This window comes from Mauremys mutica, chromosome 2 (assembly GCF_020497125.1).
Source record: "Mauremys mutica isolate MM-2020 ecotype Southern chromosome 2, ASM2049712v1, whole genome shotgun sequence".
NCBI lineage: Eukaryota > Metazoa > Chordata > Testudines > Geoemydidae > Mauremys > Mauremys mutica.
This window is the reverse complement of record NC_059073.1, coordinates 4,322,952-4,342,122: the sequence shown is the minus strand read 5'-3', so window position 1 is coordinate 4,342,122 and position 19,171 is coordinate 4,322,952. Positions and strand designations below refer to the sequence as shown.

General features: G+C 58.4%; 1 protein-coding gene across 2 annotated transcripts in view; it reads right to left on the bottom strand.

Annotated features, from left to right (window-relative positions):
* Positions 1 to 452: 452 nt before the first annotated feature.
* MAF1 (MAF1 homolog, negative regulator of RNA polymerase III) overlaps positions 453 to 19,171 on the bottom strand; it is a 30,127-nt gene continuing 11,408 nt past the window's right edge. Inside the window, exons 2-8 of one of the 2 annotated variants that reach the window (XM_045005316.1) lie at positions 14,783 to 14,922; positions 8,388 to 8,516; positions 7,651 to 7,816; positions 4,893 to 5,014; positions 4,233 to 4,352; positions 3,262 to 3,381; positions 453 to 2,935 (exon numbers count right to left, since the gene is read on the bottom strand). In XM_045005316.1, the coding sequence (XP_044861251.1) occupies positions 2,914 to 2,935; positions 3,262 to 3,381; positions 4,233 to 4,352; positions 4,893 to 5,014; positions 7,651 to 7,816; positions 8,388 to 8,516; positions 14,783 to 14,865 (762 nt within the window). In that variant the 5' untranslated portion in view covers positions 14,866 to 14,922 and the 3' untranslated portion in view covers positions 453 to 2,913. Of the gene's footprint in view, positions 2,936 to 3,261; positions 3,382 to 4,232; positions 4,353 to 4,892; positions 5,015 to 7,650; positions 7,817 to 8,387; positions 8,517 to 14,782; positions 14,927 to 19,171 lie in introns of both variants that reach the window. The other variant, XM_045005315.1, reaches the window with a different exon arrangement.

Sequence of the window (19,171 nt, the reverse complement as noted above, 5' to 3'; positions counted from 1 at the left end):
GCCTGGCCAGCTCCTGCAGGCAGCTTGTTTTACACACAAACTGCAAGCTCTGGGCCGGTTGTACAGCTCCTGGCAACGGGGCCCTGGGGCTCCCAGCTAGAACGGGGAAAGCAGCCCCGGGGGAGCATCTGCAGAGGTGAGGCAGGACACAGGCGAAGGGGAGAACATGGTGCAATTGAACATTCAGGCTGAATCTCAGAAGGCTCCTGAGTGCAGGCTGGGGAAGGGGCTGCGCAGGGCGGGGTGGGGTTAGCGAGCGCAGAAGGGATACTCGTGGCTGTGGAGAGACGGCCATGGAGAAAGAGCTGGGAACCCGCTGAACAGCAGGAAGGCTGATTTTAACGGCCAGCACTGTTCTGGTACCGCCCCTGCTGCCAGTGAAGCCAGCACTGCCCTTGCAGAAGCTCCCTCGCCCAGCACCATGGACAGGGTGGATTCTCTAAAGGAAGGGGTGTCAGTCACAGATAAACTTTATTGGTGTAACGATACATTGCTATGCAGTAAAGTCAAACCTCACAGGGACTTGAACATGAAACTGGCCCCAGCTCCCTTCCCACGCGTGCAGGAGACTAGAGGCACAAGCTCTTGAAGCAGCGCAGGGGGACAGCGGCTGCGCCCTCCCGTTGGAGCAGGGGCTCCCTGCCAAGAGGCCAGCTATGCACCACTTGGGCCAATGAACATAGGGGCAAAGGCAGGAGCGGGAATGCCAGGTTCTCAGTAGCCGGGCTGGGATCTGGTCCCATGGTTCCTGGCCGGGGCCCCCTCTGAGCCATGGATACGGGTCATATTTGCCCAGACTGAGTAACGCTGTGGAGCTTGCTGTGCTCACCAGCCCTCTGCCCGGGCACCACTGCAGAGACACCCAGTCAGGCCATGCTGAGCATATGGCAGGAGTCCAAACTGCCCTTCACCCTGATGGCCAGCCATGGCACGGCTCAGAGGCAAGCACGGCTCTTCCACGAGCCCCTAAATGCTGCGAGCTCGAGCCAGAGCCGGGCCGAGGCTGCGGCGCCCTAGCAGGGATGGTCAATGCACATGGCCCCCAGCGCTAGGGAGAGCGGCCTCCTTAGGCTACAGGTGGGTAAAACGGGACGCTTTGACGTAAGGTTCCCCTCCCCCCATCCTCCACTGGCCAGCAAGGCCCCCAGGCACACCCTGCCGGCTCAAGGAGGCAGATGGATCCTGCCAAGACAGCTCTTGCCAGCAGTGATGTAGGGGGATCTGCTGGCCCTTAAAGCACTGATCTGGGCAGATGTGCTGAGCTGGCTGTCGAGCAATGCCCACGGAGGATGGGTGAAGGGACAATGCCCCACAGCGAAGGGGAGGCTCTGGGGGCAGCTGGCAGCCCCGTGGCTGGGCAGGCAGGGTTCTCTAGCTGTAGGGAAAGCTATAGCTCACCCCAACGCTGTTCCTGGGGCAGATTCCGGCAGTGAAGAGGGCTGGGTGACGAGCGAGCTCCGGTGGATGAGGCTGGTGCAGGGGCCAGCAGCAGAACCAGGGGCCGCTACAGCTCCCTCTGCAGGTCTGAGGCTGGCAGGGCACAGCTCCACGGGAAAGCTCCCGGAGCCCTCCCCAGCTGGCTGAGATCTAGGGGCCCTGACTGCGCTAGGCTGGCCCGGCCCCTCTCCACCGTGCCTCCGCAGCAGAGAAGTTGGGCCCAGACCCTCTGCCAGCACATCTCCACTAGGGGTTTGCAGCTATCCTGGTGCAACCTCCCAGGGAGGGGGGGGTGAGGCCAGCAGAGGAGCTGCAGGGGCCTGGTGCTGCTGCCCTCTGCAGACCCCATGCTAGTGCCAGGTCCTCCCCCCAGTCCTCCCACGTGCACCAGTGCCCATGAAGAGCCGGCTGCTCTGCACCCCCGTCCTGCTTTGGCCCTGGGACAGCGTGTACTCATCCCTGGGGGCAGGGGGGAGCCTGGCACCAGGCCCAGCAGCCTGCACTAGGAGGGCCAGTGCTAGGGAACCGGCCAAGGGAGACAGAGGGGAGGATGCAGTTAAACCGGAGCATGAGTCAGAGTCAACAGGGCTGAGCTCCCAAGACGAGCCTAGGGAAAGAGGCTCTGCAGCCCTCCTGGAGAGTGGAGCAGGCTCCCAGCAGCCACCCCCACCCACCCCATGCGCATTCTTGCCAGGCTGATGCCAAAAGTCATCTGTGGTTTAAAAACAAACCAACCAACCAACCAGCTCCGCTGGCCTCAGCTCCAGCTCCCAGCCAGTTCGTTTGCACAGGGGAGCAGCACTCAGCATGGGGCTGCAAGGCGCCTGCTACAGCCTTGGAAAAGAGCAAACTGAGTCTGTGAGGTGAGCAGGAGCCAAGCAACGCCCCCAAAACAGAGAGCAGGCCAGTGACGTGGGGGGAGGGGCGGCTCACCAACAGTTCTGAACGAGGAGATCCAGGAGGTGAGGATGCCCTGCCCTGCGCCCTGCTGCTGCTATGGCCGGACGGAGTTTCTGGGTCGCCATTGGTAAAGGAAAGTGCCCGAGGAGCAGCCTGCCCTGCTTCAGAGCCAACAGGACAGGACATCAGTGCAGCCAGCAGATCAATTCCTAAAGTGCATTGAAGCATCTCAAAGGCCCTGCACAAGCGTCTGGCGAGCCGGAGCCCAGGCCGGCAGTGAGAGCGCAGCCTCTGCTGACCAATCACGCAGCATGTGTCTGGAGGCAACGGGCTTTTGGGCAGCACCTGCAGCTGGAGGACATCTGCAGCCCAGAGGCACCAGCTGCTTTCCACATGCAGGGCTGTGGGGCAGGTGCTGGGGCACTCCGGAGCCCCCGGCGCCAAAGAGCAGAGCAGTGCTGCAGGCTCTGTGCAAGGGGTAGTTCACATAACAGCCAGGGCTGGCCCATCCTCGATGCTGATGGATTGGAGACTGGCTCAGCAGGGCTGAGTACTTCTTGGAGCTCATCTGGACACTCACATGCAGATAACCTGCACCCTGCAAACAAGCACAGCTGTCACTGCTCTGCCCAGAGTCTGCCCAGCATGCTTTGGGGGAGCACAGCTGGCGGCAGCTGAGCCGGGCACCCCACCCCTGGCGCACGCCAGCTGGGGCTCCGCACAGACTGGCCAAGGCCAGGCAGTCTCAAGTCCCTCTCAGAAGGGGTGACACTTTCACAAGTTTCAATTCAACAGGGCCAGGCCTTGTGCTCCCAGTGCCCACCAGGGCTAGAAGCTCTGCTCTCATTACCCATGACTCTGTGTGCAGTCACCAGCCAGGATCCCGCCCCACGCGGCACATCCCTGCCAGCCGAGCTCACACACCTGTCCTCCTCGATATTGCTGCTTTCCTTGTCATAGGCATCCATGCTCCCCTCCTGGTCTTCTTCACCGAGATCCATGTCCAGCTCATTCCCTGACTCTGAGCGAGGGTACGTGGACCCACTGGAGACACAAAGGGCAGCAGTGAGCACCAGCCAGCTCCCCACAGCTAAGGCACAGCCCCATCGGCACCAGTCTAAGGCACTGGCCTCCTGTTCGGAATCCTGCCTGCGCTGAGCAAGGGCTCCCAATCCGGCCAACTCAACCCCGCAGCGAGTGGAGGGAGGAAGGGCTGGCTGCAGGGACCCTCCGTGTGGGAGGCCAAGCGCTCATGCCATTTGGCGAGGGAGGGTCAGGCTGCCAGGTGGACGGCTCCCCTGGGGCAATGCCCTCTTCCCAGACAGCTTCAGGGGAGCCACGTGCAGCTGCAGCCATGTGAACTGGCACCTATGGCTCCCATCCACTGTACGTCAGTTTGGAAGCGAAGCTGTATGCTGCAGGCAGATCGAAGGGGCCTGGCTGCTCTGGGAGAGCCGTGCTCCCCTCTCGCTGGCTGGGGAGGGGAGCGGGGTGCAGCATTCCCTCTACGTTTTCCCACCCATGTGCGGAATGAATTGGGTCATGTGCACCTATATGGAGGTAGTGTGTGACACGACCCTGTCTGACATCACCTCATATTGGTGCTCATAACAAAATTCACGTGGTGGGGGTGGGGCTGAGGGGTTCAGAGCATGGGAGGGGGCTCAGGACTGGGGCAGCGGGTTGGGGTGCGAGGGCTCCATCTGGCGGTGCGGACTCTGGGGTGGGACTGGGGAGAGAGGACTCCCCCAGCTCTCTCCCCGTGGCAGCACGGCCACGCAGTTTACAGGGCAGCTCTAGCTCAGGGCACTGCTGGGGGCCAGGGGGCTCCCCCCCCCCGCCAGGAAGCACTGCTTTCAGACAGGTCACACTTCCCCGCAGCCCTGACGCCTGACCTGATGGAGCGGCAGGTGAAGAAGACAATCCTCTTCAGCCTCTTATTGTAGAAGAAGTAGTTGAAGGACCAGAGGCTGCCCTCCTCGCCGAAGGGGTCCGAGTCCAGGTCTGGGTTGTAGCTGCGAAACCAACAGGGGAGGGGTGAGAAACGCCCTGCCTACAGCTGCCTGGGCAAGAAGGGCTCCCAGCACCCAGACTCTCACTCAGTCCAGGCAGAACCGACCCTTGGCACCTGGTGGGCAGAGCACAGCACAAATGGTAAAGACCCAGATACCTCCCCAGCACAACCCGCAAGGCAGGCAGGTGCCAGGATCAATGTTGTGCAGGGAGACACTGAGGCAGACTGTTAGCCCACCGGGCCAGCAGCCCCAGGCAGAGTCAGGAGTGAGGCAGTCAGCTACCTCAGCAGCAAGCTCATGGTGTGCCCGGGGGGTAAGGGGAAGGCATGGGATCGTCCCTTTTATCTGCCTTGGCAAAGGGACCCCTAGAGGCAGGCCAGGCCAGCGTCGGCAGGATGTCCCCCACATCCATGGGCCCAGCCTTGAGCAAGAGCCCCTCCCCTGTACTCCCCAGTGGCGCATGGCCTGGCTGCTCCTATGCGGAGCGGGCCGCTCTGGGGCGTGGGGCTGCCCTATGCCGAGTGGGCAGGCAGAACAGACCTGTAGATGTCACACTCCGAGAGACAGATCTCCTCATCCACAGCATCCCACAAGTGAGGCTTCAGGGCTTTGAAGTCCTCCCGGACCGCTGAGAACAAGCTACAATTCACAGCATTCACCACCTGGAGGAGACCGAGACACACGGGAGTCAGGACCCTGCAGCTTTCCAGAGCGAAGCAGGCAGCCCCTCCCTGTGGGACAGGGCCCAGCTCCTCTGCTCTGGGGAGGCCAGACGGGAGGGTGGGTTTGGAACACTGGCCGGCCCCGAGGGCAGGGCCAGATTAACGCAGGGGCTTTAGGGGCTGCAGCCCAGGGCCTCGGGCTAAGGGGGGCCCTGCACAAATAAATCCATAGTTAGAGACAATTCAGTGGTCACCAACCCGTCAATCGCAATCGACTGGTCGATCCTGGAGCCTCTGCCAGTCAATCGTGATCTCTGGGCCGCTAAAAGTCCCGCGGTCAGCAGGGCTCACGCAGGCTGTCTGCCTACATGCCATGGCCCCACGCTGCTCCCAGAAGTGTCTGGCTGCTGGCGCATCTCTGGGTGCTGCCCCTGCCCCCAGCACTGTCCCTGTGGCTCCCATTAGCTGGGAACCGGCCAATGGGAACTGCGGGGGCGGTGCTTGCAGGCAGCACACTACACTGTCACACTCCCCCCAGGGGTGTGCAGAAATGTGCCAGCAGCACCACGGGGCCATGGCATGCAGGCAGATAGCCTGCCTGAGCCCTGCTGCACCACCGGCCAGGAGCCGCCTGTGGTAAGTGCCTCCCAGCCGGAGCCTGCACCTCGCACCCCAACCCCCTGCCCCAGGTCACAATCCCCTCCTGCACCAACCCCCCTCCCCTCGCCCTCTTCTGCGCCCCAACACTGCCTCAGCCTGGAGCCCTCTCCTGCACCCAAACTCCCTCCCAGAAAGAAACAAATCTAACAGCTGTTCTGTTAGTTGTTAATTCAAAAGAGCCTATGTTCTACATGTTTTAAGACTGAAATGTAACCACAGAACGGCTTTATGTGAATTAAAAGGCAAGTTTAGTGCAGCGATTATAGCCACGATGCCAGAATTGTCATTGTTTTGTTTTAAATCAGGAAAGAGCTTTGAATACAGGGGCCCCACACAATTCTAACAGCCCCGGGACAACAGGAGAGTTAATCCGGCCCTGCCCAAGGGCTCACTCCTCTGAGCGGGAAGGAGACGTCGTTTCACATGGCGCACGCGGGAGGCGATAAGCTAACAGCTTTGACAAAACCCTCATTAGTCACCCAGCCCTGCCCATGAAGGGGAAGCTGCTGCCAGGGTACTCTTGGGATGGGAGATGTGATGAAGTGGGGCTGTTGTTAATGTTTCCTATGAATACTGTGTGGGTGCCTCAGTTTCCCCAATGCATTTCTTAAGTCTCTAGGGGGTGGGATAAGGGGGTGAGATTGTTGCAGAGCAAAGCGCCAGTGCACATAAATGGCCGACCCTCTGTCTCCTGGCAACTAAGGGCCGGGCCCTTTCCCCCTGCAAGGGGATGCTAAAGGTGTGGGAGAACAAAGAGCTCAGGTGACCTCCTGGCCTGGGAAAGGGACAAAGCCCAGAGGAGGGGGGGCTGGAGGGGGAGTCAGTTTGGGGCTCGCTGGGGATGTGGAGTGAGGTGCAGACTTGGTTGTCTGGCTCACTGCCCCCCAGAGGGACCTGGCTGAGGGGTCCTGGTTGTACCTACACGCCCTGCTTGGGACTGTGTTCCTGTCATCTAATAAACCTCTGGGTTACTGGCTGGCTGAGAGTCCCGGTGATTTGCAGGACGTGAGGGTGCAGGGCCCTGACTCTCCCACACTCCATGACAGGAGGAAAAACAGGAGTCTAACGTAGAACACAAGTGTGTGTGTGGAACAGATGCAGAGCAATGGGCACGCAGCGTTAGATTCAGGAAAAACGTGTGGAGAAGCAGGAAAAATGCACTGTGGGGCAATAGAAGCAGAGGTGGGGTGGTTGGACCTGCCACAGGATCCCACAGGCGCCAGTTCACATGGCTGCAGCTGCACGTGGCTCCCCTGAAGCTGTCTAGGAAGAGGACGCTGCCCCAGGCCGAGGATGTGGGCCTCCCGCCAGTAGGCACAGCTCTGGGCACCCTCCTCTCAGTCAGGATGGAGCTCTGCCCTCTCCTCAGTGTGGTGTCTGGAGAGCTGGGCAGGGAAACCCACAGTCTGGGTGGCTTTCAAAACACTGGAAAACGCTCAAACCCAGCCCCTGCCTCTACACTACACTACACACACAAAACAACTCCACCACTGTGCAACAACCCAGCCCAGCCGGCACAGCCTGGGGAAGTCAAAACCCCACCCACAGGCACAGCGTCCCCTAAAGGAGAAGGGCCAGGCAGGCCGTGGAGCCTGGCAGGGGTTGCTGATTTTACATGGGAAGTGCTCAGATTCTGTGGTGACGGGCAGCAAGACAGATCCTGACACCCTGCGTGGGACGGGGGAGAACCTCGCTCCAGGGGCTGAGAGGGTGTCTCACTGGGGGGTGGGTCTGGAGGTAGCAGAGCCTCTCCCAGGGAAGGGTCTGGCTGCAGCCCCTCTCGGAGCGGGTGGGCCTCAGAGAGCTAAACCCCGCTGGCTGGATCCCTAGGGTCCCTCACCCCAGCGAGCTGGAGGGAGCCCCGTCTCGGCTGCTCTCAGAAGGGCCCTGCCAAGCTTCACGGAAAGGAGCACTCGGACCCCAGCCAGCGGGGGCTGCTGGCTCCTGTGCAGAGCTGGAGGGAGCCCATCCCGTACCCAGTTGAGGCTTGGCTCCCTGCTGAACTCGTGGCTCTTGGCAGCACTGAAGTCGTAGTCGGGCCGGAAGGACTCGTTGAGGGTAGCGATCAGGTAGAAGAGGGTCTTGCGGCTGCACTTGTCACTCAGGGGTCCCTCCTCGTCTCCACTCTGACTTTTACTGAGCCTGCAGACACAAGACAGCGAGGCAGGCAGCTGCTCCCGCTGCCCAGGGCAACACGCCCGAGGGAGGCCCCCGGCAGCCCCACCCCACACCCTGGGACAGGAATCCTACGGAAACCAGCCTCAGCCCCAGAGATATTGCCAGAACCCAGCGAACAGGCCCCAGGATGGCACACTGGCAGGGAGACGGCCCTAACCAAATGCACACACAGTACAGGAGGGAATCCACGCGCACACCCACCTTAATCCAGGGGCAGCTAGACATGACCGAGCCCTTCAGCTGCACAGAGGGCTGGCCTGGGAGATCACCAGTCCCAGCATGCACTGCTGCATCTCAGCCCCTGAGGCTCGGGAACAGAGAGCACTAACCCCAGGCTGCCTGTCCACACTGGGGTGAGGCCAGCTGCAATGCATGGGGCATCCTGGGGCCACCACCCCTCCCTCAGCGGGCTCTTGCCCCAGCCCATTGCCACCTCTTGTGCAGGGCCACACTGAAGCATGCAGAGGTCCCTTGTAACTCCCCGCAGAAGTCCTGTGCCACCCCATGCCCGGCCCAGAGTGGAGGGCTGACATACCTGCTCGGGCTGATCCCCGTAGTCTGAGGGGGTGACAGGGCTTCAAGAACGTGTGGCTGGCCCTCCTGGCAGAACTGCTTAAACATGTGCTTGTCATCACCCGCCATCTTACATGAGTAACTCTCGATCCTGCAGAGAGACAACCCCGAGTGTGACGCCTGCCGGGGAGCAGTGCAACAGGCCCCTGGGCCCACGCCTGCTCCTCAGAACAAGCATGATAAGCGAGAAGCGGAGGAGCAACGCTGGGTGCCCAGCCCCAGCGCAGACAGAGATCACCCCTCACAACACCGGCACTGAGTGCTTAGAAAGGACAGGCCAACAGGAGCAGAGACATGTCCAGTACAGACACAGGAGGTTGGAAATCCCCCAAGGCAGCTGTCCTGGCTCTGCCCAGAGCTACAGGGACTGCGGTTTCAGAGAGATATAAATGTGAACCCCACAGCACCCTGCAGAACTGGCTGCCAGGGCTGGAGCATGCATGGGGAGGGAGGAGTGGTGGGTTGAACAGGATCCAGCAAATATTCTCCACAAACTCTGACCAGGAACATGCCCACGAGCTGTTCTAAGGAGCTCCTGTGTGCCCCGGCGCGCCCTCTCCCCCACCCCCTGGCCTGCCTTGCCAAGGGTACAGAACGAGGGGCAGGAAGCCCAGCTGATCACTGCAGCATCTGGATCAAAGTAGGGTTCTGCCCACACCAGGGAGTTTGCCTGCTGCCAGTAACATGGTCAGAAAAGGGCTCCCCAGCCAGTGCTGGAAATGATTTGATGGCCACGCTGCACCCAGGACTGAGCCACCCCGCACACACCTCCCCCAACAGGCTCAGTCCCTCTGCACTGGCAACTAGCCAGTGTTACCTCTGCTTCAGGGGCACGATGACTGACCAGCCATTGCCACTGACCTATCGGTTCCAGGTGCAACAGAGCAGACGCGCCAGGCAGGGCCCCTCCAGTCTTGGCTGGAACCCCCTCCTGGGAGAGCTTGTGGGTCCTATTCCCCAGGTTCAGCTCAGGTGAGGGGGAGGGATAGCTCAGTGGTTTGAGCATTGGCCTGCTAAACCCAGGGTTGTGAGTTCAGTCCTTGAGGGGGCCATGGGGAAGGGGGAGAAACCACCACACAGTCAGGGACAGTACTTGGTCCTGCTAGTGAAGGCAGGGGGCTGGACTGGACGACCTTTCAAGGTAGATAGGAGTGGCAAGGAGGCATCGCACAGCTCCCTGCGCATGGACCTGGGCTCTGCTGAGCCCACCCACGTCTTCCCAGCAGAAGGGGATGCTTGGGGGAGGCAGGAGTGCAATGGGGGAGGAGCACCGAGACAACCCAGGGAGACAGAGGAGGGGGCTGGCCTGGCAGCAGCATGGGCATTTGGGGGCATTTGGTCTTGGCCCCTGGCCCAGCTGAGGCTGGAGCACTATGGAGGCAGCCAACTGCCCCAGGGCAAAGAGAAAGAGACCTCTGATGGGCTCAGAAGGCTGCCAAGCCCCCCGGGGCAGGGGGAGCTGCTTTGCGGTGCCACACGGAAGAGGGGAATCGATTTGGAGCCCATTCTTCCTCCTGCGCCTCACCCCCACTCGAGAGAGGAATGAACAGGCTATGGTCAGTTCAGAAACCAGTCTCAGGCCAGGACTACGCCAATAAAATTAGATTTTAGCAACACTGCTCCGGGCTGCGAAGCTTTTGTGCCTGGCATGCTGTAGTTAGGTCAGGCTAACGTCTGGTCAGGACCTGGAAGAACTCTCCCATCGACCTAGCTACCACCTGTCAGAGGGGGATTACCTCTACGGAAGTGTTCATGCCAGGGCATGGCGGGCACAGCTGCAGTGCCCTGACTGTGCCGATGTAGCAGCTGCCGCCATGTAGACATGGCCTCAGAGACATGCCGCTGCCAGGGCCCCAACACCAGATCAGTCACACCTCACATGTTCCTGGCTCCCACACGCCACTCCTTCCTGTTTGCCTTTCTATTGTGTGTGACAACAGGCTAGGCAGTCTCACTTCTGTTTCTTGCCACTTCCTGGATGTGGTGTCTGGGCTCAAGTGGAGTGGGGGAAGGGTTGTTAGGCAGACTCGTCCACTGTCATCTGTTCATGGACACATTTCTATAGGCCCCCCTAGAAATCCTGGGCAGATGTCCCCCCGGCTCCCCTGTGAATGAGCTGCCCACACTGACAGCGTCACTAGAGCAGGGTAACTGCAGCCTCCAGTCAGTTACAGCCAGGCCTGCCAGGGCTCCGAGACGCTGCCCAGGAGGTGAGCGCGAGCAGGAAGTGTGCTACTGGGGCTTGCAGGCAGGATGCGAGATGGTTTGCAAACCCCGACTCTTAGACTGCGCTCTCAGTTAAACCAAATCCACACGGACTAAGCCTTTTGGGAAGGGCAGGAGACCCAGCCCAGGGCAGGGCTTTCTCCGTCCCAACTCTGCAGCATGTGCTCCACCAGCAGCATGGACAGAGGCAGAGAAGACAGACATAGTTCTGTCCAGCTCCCATGGCCCTCACAATCGGCTTGAGCAGAAGAATGCAATCACACTTCCCAAAGGACAGCAGCAGCCTACACTACAGGATACACAAGTGCTGCTGGCCCCAGGGTCACACTGAAAAAGAAGTGGGGATTAGGGCCCGTTCTGGGGAATGTCTGCAGCACCCTCTCGACCACTCTGCCCTTCTCTGGCTGCAAGCTCTTTGGGAAGTGCTCGAAAAGCTCAACGCTAAGAGAGCATGTGGAAAACACGCGCACGCACCACGCCTGGGTGAGCTGGGAAATGGATTCACTTCAGCCTTGTGTCTCTCAGCCAGCGAAAGCAGGAACTGACCAGGTCAAGCTAACCGGGTTTCAATGCCATTTAAAATGCCCTAAGCACGTGTTCGGGTTCTGCAAGGTGCAGTTTCATTTCACTGGTGCGTGCTCCAATACAGACACAGCCCGAGCCTGGGCTGGGGCCTCACGTGTGAGCAGCCCAGCCACAATCAGAAACAGACTGTGTGATGGAGATTCTGAGCAAACCTAGCCTGCCAGGCAACGCCAGCCAGCCCCACAGTCAATCAGAGCTCGACTCCCAAACATCATGTTCCTGGCCAACTACGGGTTTCAAATAAAGCCCAAAACCTGGAACGCCGCTTCAGGAAACTCCCCAAATGATCTCAGCTCACCCCCTGCGAGACTGGCTGGAGTCCTCCTCGGTCCAGACAGAAAGGGAATCACCAAGCCCACAGAGAGAACCAAGGTCAGGACTGGCAATGGAACTCCTAGCTCTTTGCTCGAACCAGCGAGCAATCAATGGGGAAGCAACGCTAGCCTGCTAAACAAAGGGGCATGTCACTGTCAGACACCCACTAGCTGTGGGTGAGGGGCACTCCCCTGCCCCCAAGCTGACCCCTCGGGCCCGCAGCACTGACCAGGGAGAAGCCCATACAGAGCTGTGGTCTGGCTGCTCTGTCCTAGCGGTCTACAACTGAGATTCCTACCAGCCTAGATGCCCTAGGCTGCTGTAAGGATGAGCCTCTGCTGGGCCCAAAGAACTGCCACCACCTCCTCCTGTTCCACAACATCACTGTCCCAGCACAGGCCTTGCACAGCTCATGCTCCACCGCTGGGGGGGGGGGGGGGGGGGGGGGGGGGGGGGGGGGGAGGGGGTGGGGGGGGAGGATGATGAGCACGGGCTGGTCCAGCCACTGTCTCAGCCTGGTCACACTTGTGCAGCCGCCCGAGAATGGAAGCCACTGGCCGACTGGCTCCATTCTCGCGGCTCAGAACATCCTGCCTGGAGAGCAGACATCTCTTCACAACACAGACACACCAGACTGGGGGTAAGTGAATCTCTCCAGTGGGTGGAGCAACGCAAAGGGAGGAAGTGTACAGGGCCAGTGAGAGCACAAGAACCAGAGCCTGGGAACCCACGGGCACTGACCTACCCCCACCCCTACACTGCAACCCCACAGCTTGCATATGTGCTGCAGAAACCTCCACCCAAGTGTCTAGCACCCAGGTCGCCGCTCATAAGCTTGGAGAGGAGGTGGACTGGCCCCACTCCCACAGCTAGATGGGGCTCTGAAAGGAGACACCCAGGGGCTAGAACACAGGTGCTCAGGCTGGCCTCTGCTGAGCCAATGGCCAGCGAGTCCTCAGCTGGATGGCCTTGGAGCACCTTCCAGCCACTCTCCCAGGCTAAGCGGTGAGAGGCCCAGCCAAGAGTCTCACATCACTGCTGTTTACGACTCCTGTAAACATGCCTGGAGAGCAAGCGTGGGATGTGCCCAGCCTCCTTCCTAGCTTTCCTCCAACAGGAGCAGGACCTCCCAGGTAAATAGCAACACTTTGGCAGGCAGGGGCACTAAGGACAGGGGAGCACAGCGGTAGCCTTTTGTTCCCACATCTGGGATCCCTAGACCAGGGGTAGGCAACCTGCGGCACACGAGCTGATGTTCAGTGGCACTCACACTGCCACTGGAACAGGGCGCTCTGCATTTTCATTTAATTTTAAATGAAGCTTCTTAAACATTTTAAAAACCTTATTTACTTCACATACAACAATAGTTTAAGTTTTTTTGTTGCAAAATTGCCACCTTCAAGTCTGTCACTGAGTGGTTAGAAAGGTTGAAGTGTTCTCCCACTGGTTTTTGAATGTTATGATTCCTGATGTCAGATTTGTGTCCATTTATTCTTTTGCGTAGAGACTGTCCGGTTTGGCCAATGTACATGGCAGAGGGGCATTGCTGGCACATGATGGCATATATCACGTTGGTAGATGTGCAGGTGTACGAGCCCCTGATGGTGTGTCTGATGTGATTAGGTCCTGTGATGGTGTCACTTGAATGGATATGTGGACAGAGCTGGCATCGGGCTTTATTGCAAGGATAGGTTCCTGGGTTAGTGTTGAAGCAAATACTCACCAGCAACCGCACACCATACAACATAAACACTAACTCAGGAACCTATCCTTGCAATAAAGCCCGATGCCAGCTCTGTCCACATATCCATTCAAGTGACACCATCACAGGACCTAATCACATCAGACACACCATCAGGGGCTCGTACACCTGCACATCTACCAACGTGATATATGCCATCATGTGCCAGCAATGCCCCTCTGCCATGTACATTGGCCAAACCGGACAGTCTCTACGCAAAAGAATAAATGGACACAAATCTGACATCAGGAATCATAACATTCAAAAACCAGTGGGAGAACACTTCAACCTTTCTAACCACTCAGTGACAGACTTGAAGGTGGCAATTTTGCAACAAAAAAACTTCAAAAACAGACTCCAAAGAGAGACTGCTGAACTTGAATTAATATGCAAACTAGATACTATTAACTGTGGTCTAAACAAAGACTGGGAATGGTTGGGTCATTACACCAATTGAATCTATTTCCCTATGTTAAGTTCTCCTCACACCTTCTATGGGCCATCTTAATTATCACTTCAAAAAGTTTTTTTTCCTCCTGCTAACGATAGCTCATCTCAATTGATTAGACTCTGCCTGTTGGTATGCATACTTCCACCTTTTCATGTTCTCTGTATGTATAAATATCTCCTGTCTGTGTGTTCCATTCTATGCATCCGAAGAAGTGAGCTTTAGCTCACGAAAGCTCATGCTAAAATAAATGTGTTAGTCTTTAAGGTGCCACAAGTACTCCTGTTTTTTTTGCGGATACAGACTAACACGGCTGCTACTCTGAAACAATAGTTTAGTTATAGATTATAGAAAGAGACCTTCTAAACACGTTATAAGGTATTATCGGCACGCCAAACCTTAACTGAGAGTGAATAAAGGAAGACTTGGCTCAGCACTTCTGAAAGGCTGCTGACCCCTGCCCTAGACAGAGATGGAAGGCTCAGCCTAGAGGCACCGGGCCCTGCACTGCAGCATGCGTGTAAGGTGGGGTGACTGACTCCCTTCCCCTCCCAATTCTGGTAGGTGGGACTGTCACTGGGAGCGGAGGTGACACTCCCTAGGGTGACTGTGGAGAGCCTGGAAGCAGACAGCTGAGCTGTGTGCGCCCCGAGACCCCAAAGCCCATGGCAGGTTGGAACTTCCCAGACCGCTGGGCAGCGGCAAAGAGCTGTCAGGTCTACACCGTCTAGTCCGCCCCTACCCCCACCAGCAGCAAGTGCTTGGACAGCACCCATGCGATGCTCTCCCACTCACCCATGTCAGTACAGTGCCTAGTGCCAAATCCAGAGCCTCTTCCTGCACCCAAAACCCCTCATCCCTGGTGACACTGGGGGGCTCCCTCCCAGCTGCTCCTCAGCTGAATAGATCTCACTGCCAGAGCTATCAAGCTTGTCTGGCCCCCTTGGAGGGGGGGGGGGACTTTCTGCGCCACAGGAAGGGCACAAAAAGAGGTGGCTCAAGTCCCTGGGGAAGCACAGCAGGAAGCTTTGATAACACTCACCTGCCAATGATGTGAGCATCTCCCGTCTCCACTGTCAGCTGAGAGTTTATTGCTTCAAAACTTGAGTTCTCTAACAGCTTCATTGTCCCACCTTCGGCTCCAGAGCGACTCCCAGTGCCACAGCTGCTGCAAAGCTGGTACTGCCTAGCACAGAGAGACAGGTTCCATCAGCTGCCCATCTCAAGAGCAGCACAGCAAGACTGAAGACAAGGCGAGAAGGGCCCCGATTCCTAGTGAGCCCAGCAGAGGGCTCAGAGGCCAGCCCCTGAAGCATGGAATGGGTTTGGCTAGTCCAGCAGCGGCAGTGGGGTGATAAACCAGCACAAAGACAGGGAGGGGAGGCAGCGGTCAGGAGGCAGACACCCTGCTAAGTGGGGAGAACAAGAACAGATCTCACATTCCTAGGAAGGAGCCAGGCAGCCTCCCAGGCTAACCCCATTGCACACTGCTGTATCCCACTCCCAGGTGACTGAGGTACCAGCAAAGGGCAAGCTGCCCTGCAGCTCTCCACACCCACCCACCCAGTGTGCCAACCTCATTCCCACCCCCTAGCAACGGGCGACTTGCCAGCACCCAGAGCTTACACTCCACAAGGGGGCGGGGGTATAAATTCCCCCTTCAGACCCTAAGGCCAGTTCTCCCACCCCAACCCACAGGAAGTCATTTCCTCCAGTTCAGCGAGAGTCTGTGCTTTGTGAAGCTACCTCTGAATCACTCAGCAAAGGGGACCTGTTCCACCCAACGCTCAGATGTGGTCTCCTCACCTCAAAAAAGATATTCTAGCACTAGAAAAGGTTCAGAAAAGGGCAACTAAAATGATTAGGGGTTTGGAGAGGGTCCCATACGAGGAAAGATTAAAGAGGCTGGGACTCTTCATCTTGGAAAAGAGGAGACTAAGGGGGGATATGATAGAGGTCTATAAAATCATGAGTGATGTGGAGAAAGTGGATAAGGAAAAGTTATTTACTTATTCCCATAATACAAGAACTAGGGGTCACCAAATGAAACTAATAGGCAGCAGGTTTAAAACAAATAAAAGGAAGTTCTTCTTCACACAGCGCACAGTCAACTTGCGGAACTCCTTACCTGAGGAGGTTGTGAAGGCTAGGACTATAACAATGTTTAAAAGGGAACTGGATAAATTCACGGTGGTTAAGTCCATAAATGGCTATTAGCCAGGATGGGTAAGGAATGGTGTCCCTAGCCTCTATTTGTCAGAGGGTGGAGATGGATGGCAGGAGAGAGATCACTTGATCACTGCCTGTTAGAGTCACTCCCTCTGGGGCACCTGGCATTGGCCCCTGTCGGCAGACAGGATACTGGGCTAGATGGACCTTTGGTCTGACCCGGTACGGCCGTTCTAATGTAACATAAGAATGGCCAGACTGGGTCAGATTAGGGTCCATCTAGCCCAGTATCCTGTCTGCCGACAGGGGCCAATGCCAGGCGCCCCAGAGGGCATGAACAGAACAGGGAATTTCATGACAAGTTCTCCCTGTTTTAAAGCACCACGCTGCCACATAAAGGAGTCCCCTCCTCTCTGGGGCGAAAGGTTCTTTTATTATTCTCTACAGAGGCAACATTGCAGCTAAACAAATTCATCTCCATGCCCAACAGACCAACCCAAGTGACCACTGGGCACAAACCGAGGACAATATTTTCATCATGGCCGAACCACCAGCCCAGGCGCACATCTGCTCCCAAGTATGCGCCCATCCCTCGCACAAAGCAGGGCTGCAGGAATTTTTGCACCAGGACAGCGTCCTGTGCCTAGACACTGCCTGCACTAGGACCCCAAGGGAGAGGGTCCTCACAACCAGCCCTGCAAAGTCAGAGGCACAGTGAACCCTCCCCATGCTCACCTCACCCCATCACCACCACAAATAACTGAAGAAACAGATTTGAAGGAATCACTTTGCCAATCATGTGCTGCCCTGGCAGCCCCCATTCACCATCTGCATCAGCAGCCTCCCTGGTGCCCCCAGTGGCAGTTCACACACAAGAACATCCCCTTGTTCACAGTCCCCCAAAGGCCCCCGTATGCATCCACACTCTGCCTCAAAGAGTAGACCCCCCACCCCTGCACCAACCCGATTCCCATACACCGGTGCTTTTCAAACCGCGAGTTGTGGCCCAGTACTGAGGAATGTCAGGGACTGGGTCGCGGTGGCTCTGGTCAGCACCGCCAACCAGGCCGTTAACAGTTCCATCGGCGGTGCTGCCCGGGTAAAGCAGGCTAGTCCCTACCTGTTCTGACACTGCGCTGTGCCCCGGAACCGGCCAGCAGCAGGTCTGGCTCCTAGGCATGGGGGCCACGGGGCTCTGCACGCTGCCCCCACCCCAAGCACCAGCTCTGCACTCCCATTGGCTGGGAACCGGCCAATGGGAGGAGATGTGTGGGAGGGGGTGCCTGTGAGCAAGAGCCATGCAGAGCTGCTTGTGTGTCTCCCCTAAGAGCTGGACCTGCTGCTGGCTGCTTCCAGGGTACAGCGCGGTCTGCGGTGCCAGGACAGGCAGGAAGCCTGCCCTAGCACCCCTGCTGCGCCACTGACCGGGAGCCCCCAGAGGCTAGCCCACACCCCAATCCCCTGCCCTGAGCTGCCCCCAAATCCAGAGCCTCTTCCTGCACCCGAAACCCCTCATCCCTGGCCCCACCCCAGAGCCCTGACCCCCTCCTGCACCCCAAACTCCTCATCCCGGGCCCCACCGCAGAGTCTCCACCCCCAGCCCAGAGCCCTGACCCCCTCCCACACCCTGACCCCCTCAGTCTCAGCCCCAACCTGCAGCCCTCACCCCCACACCACAACCCTCTGCCCCAGCCTTGCGCTCCTCCCACACCTGAAACCCCTCATCACCAGCTCTGTTGGGTTGCAGGCATCAACAATTTTCTTCAACGGAGTCACCAGAAAAAAAGTTTGAAAACCACTGCCATACACCCAGCTCCCCAATCTCCATCCATATGCACTCATCAGCACCTCCATCCCTGTCTCCAGCTTCTCCGCACCCCCTGCAGCCACTTGGTGCCCATGAACCACATGCAGCCAGCCCCACTGCGGCCCTCCCATGCAGCCCCCAGATTCTCAGAGACCCAGACATCATGCCCCTATTTTCTCCACCCCTATACCGGTGCACCCCACCCCCATTCCCTGCAGCGCCCGGCGCAGTGGGAAGGGCAGTGGACAGTCCCCACCTCCCGAGAGGTGTCTCTGATGGAGGCCCCCAGCCTTGCTGCCCCCACTACAGCCCCTCTCTCTGTCCTGGCTCCGTCCCCCATCTGGCTTCAGCTGTAACCAGCCAAAATGCTCCTGGAAGTGGCAGGGCAGCCCCAGCAAAGGGCCTTGGCTCCAAAATTCGCTCCCTATGGGGCCTTTAAGGGCACATTCCTAAGGGCCTTTGGTTGAGATGGCAGCTGGAGAGGGCTCTGGGTCTCACTCCTCAGTGCTGCCAGACAGACCCTATTTCCATCTAGGGCAGTTTCACCCCGGATGGGCTATGTCTGAAGTATATGGACTTTGTTAGACTCAGTGAGGGGATCCCCAAAATCCCTGCTGGCTACTAAGGAGAAGTCCCTGCTCAAGAGCCCTGTGCCCCGCCCTCTCTCCAGCTGGGGCCTGCTGCACCATCCTGGCCTGTAACAGGAGAGGTTGTAAACAAGCAGCAGCAGGGACATGCCAGGGCTTTCGGGAAGCAGTGTTCCCTTACAGGACTACTCTGGGAGGCAGGGCCATGCCACTGCCACAGACACAGGGAGCCACTCTGGTTTCAGATAGGAGTGGCAGAGATAAGCCCTTGGGAGCAGGGAGGGGACTGAGGGCCAGCTGATAACAGAAGTAGCTAGGTGGCTGAGTCCATCCCAGGCTCCAGGGGCGGAAGTGAGCTGCAGAGGACAAGTGCCAGGCTAGAGAACCCACCCAACCAGCAAGGTCAAAGGGAGATCAGCTGCCCGCGGCCTGCAGGCCCAGCCAGGCTGTGCCACACTGAGAGCACTGTGGCTGCTGGATGTTCTTTCCCGGACGGAACCCAGAGGGGACCACCACAGGCACATGCTGGGCGCACTGACATGCTGAGCAGCCATCTGAGTGGCAGCCTCAGCATTAGCCACGCAACCCTGCGCCTGCTCCCCCAGACAGCCCCAATGGAGCCTCAGTCCCGGGGACCCTGCAAGGAACAGCCAGCCTCCAGCCCCAGCATTACGGGGGGCCACAGAGCACCAGGATTAGGGAAGGGCCTCAGTGCAGACACTCCAGGATGCAGCAAACGCCCTACAGCTCCCTGCCCCACACTAATGCTGGCTGCCCCAGCAGCTAACAGCCTCCCAAGGTGGGATGGGGAACTCTCGCAGACTCCCCTTCCTGTGACAGCTGCTACCTACACAGGGGCCAAGCCAGG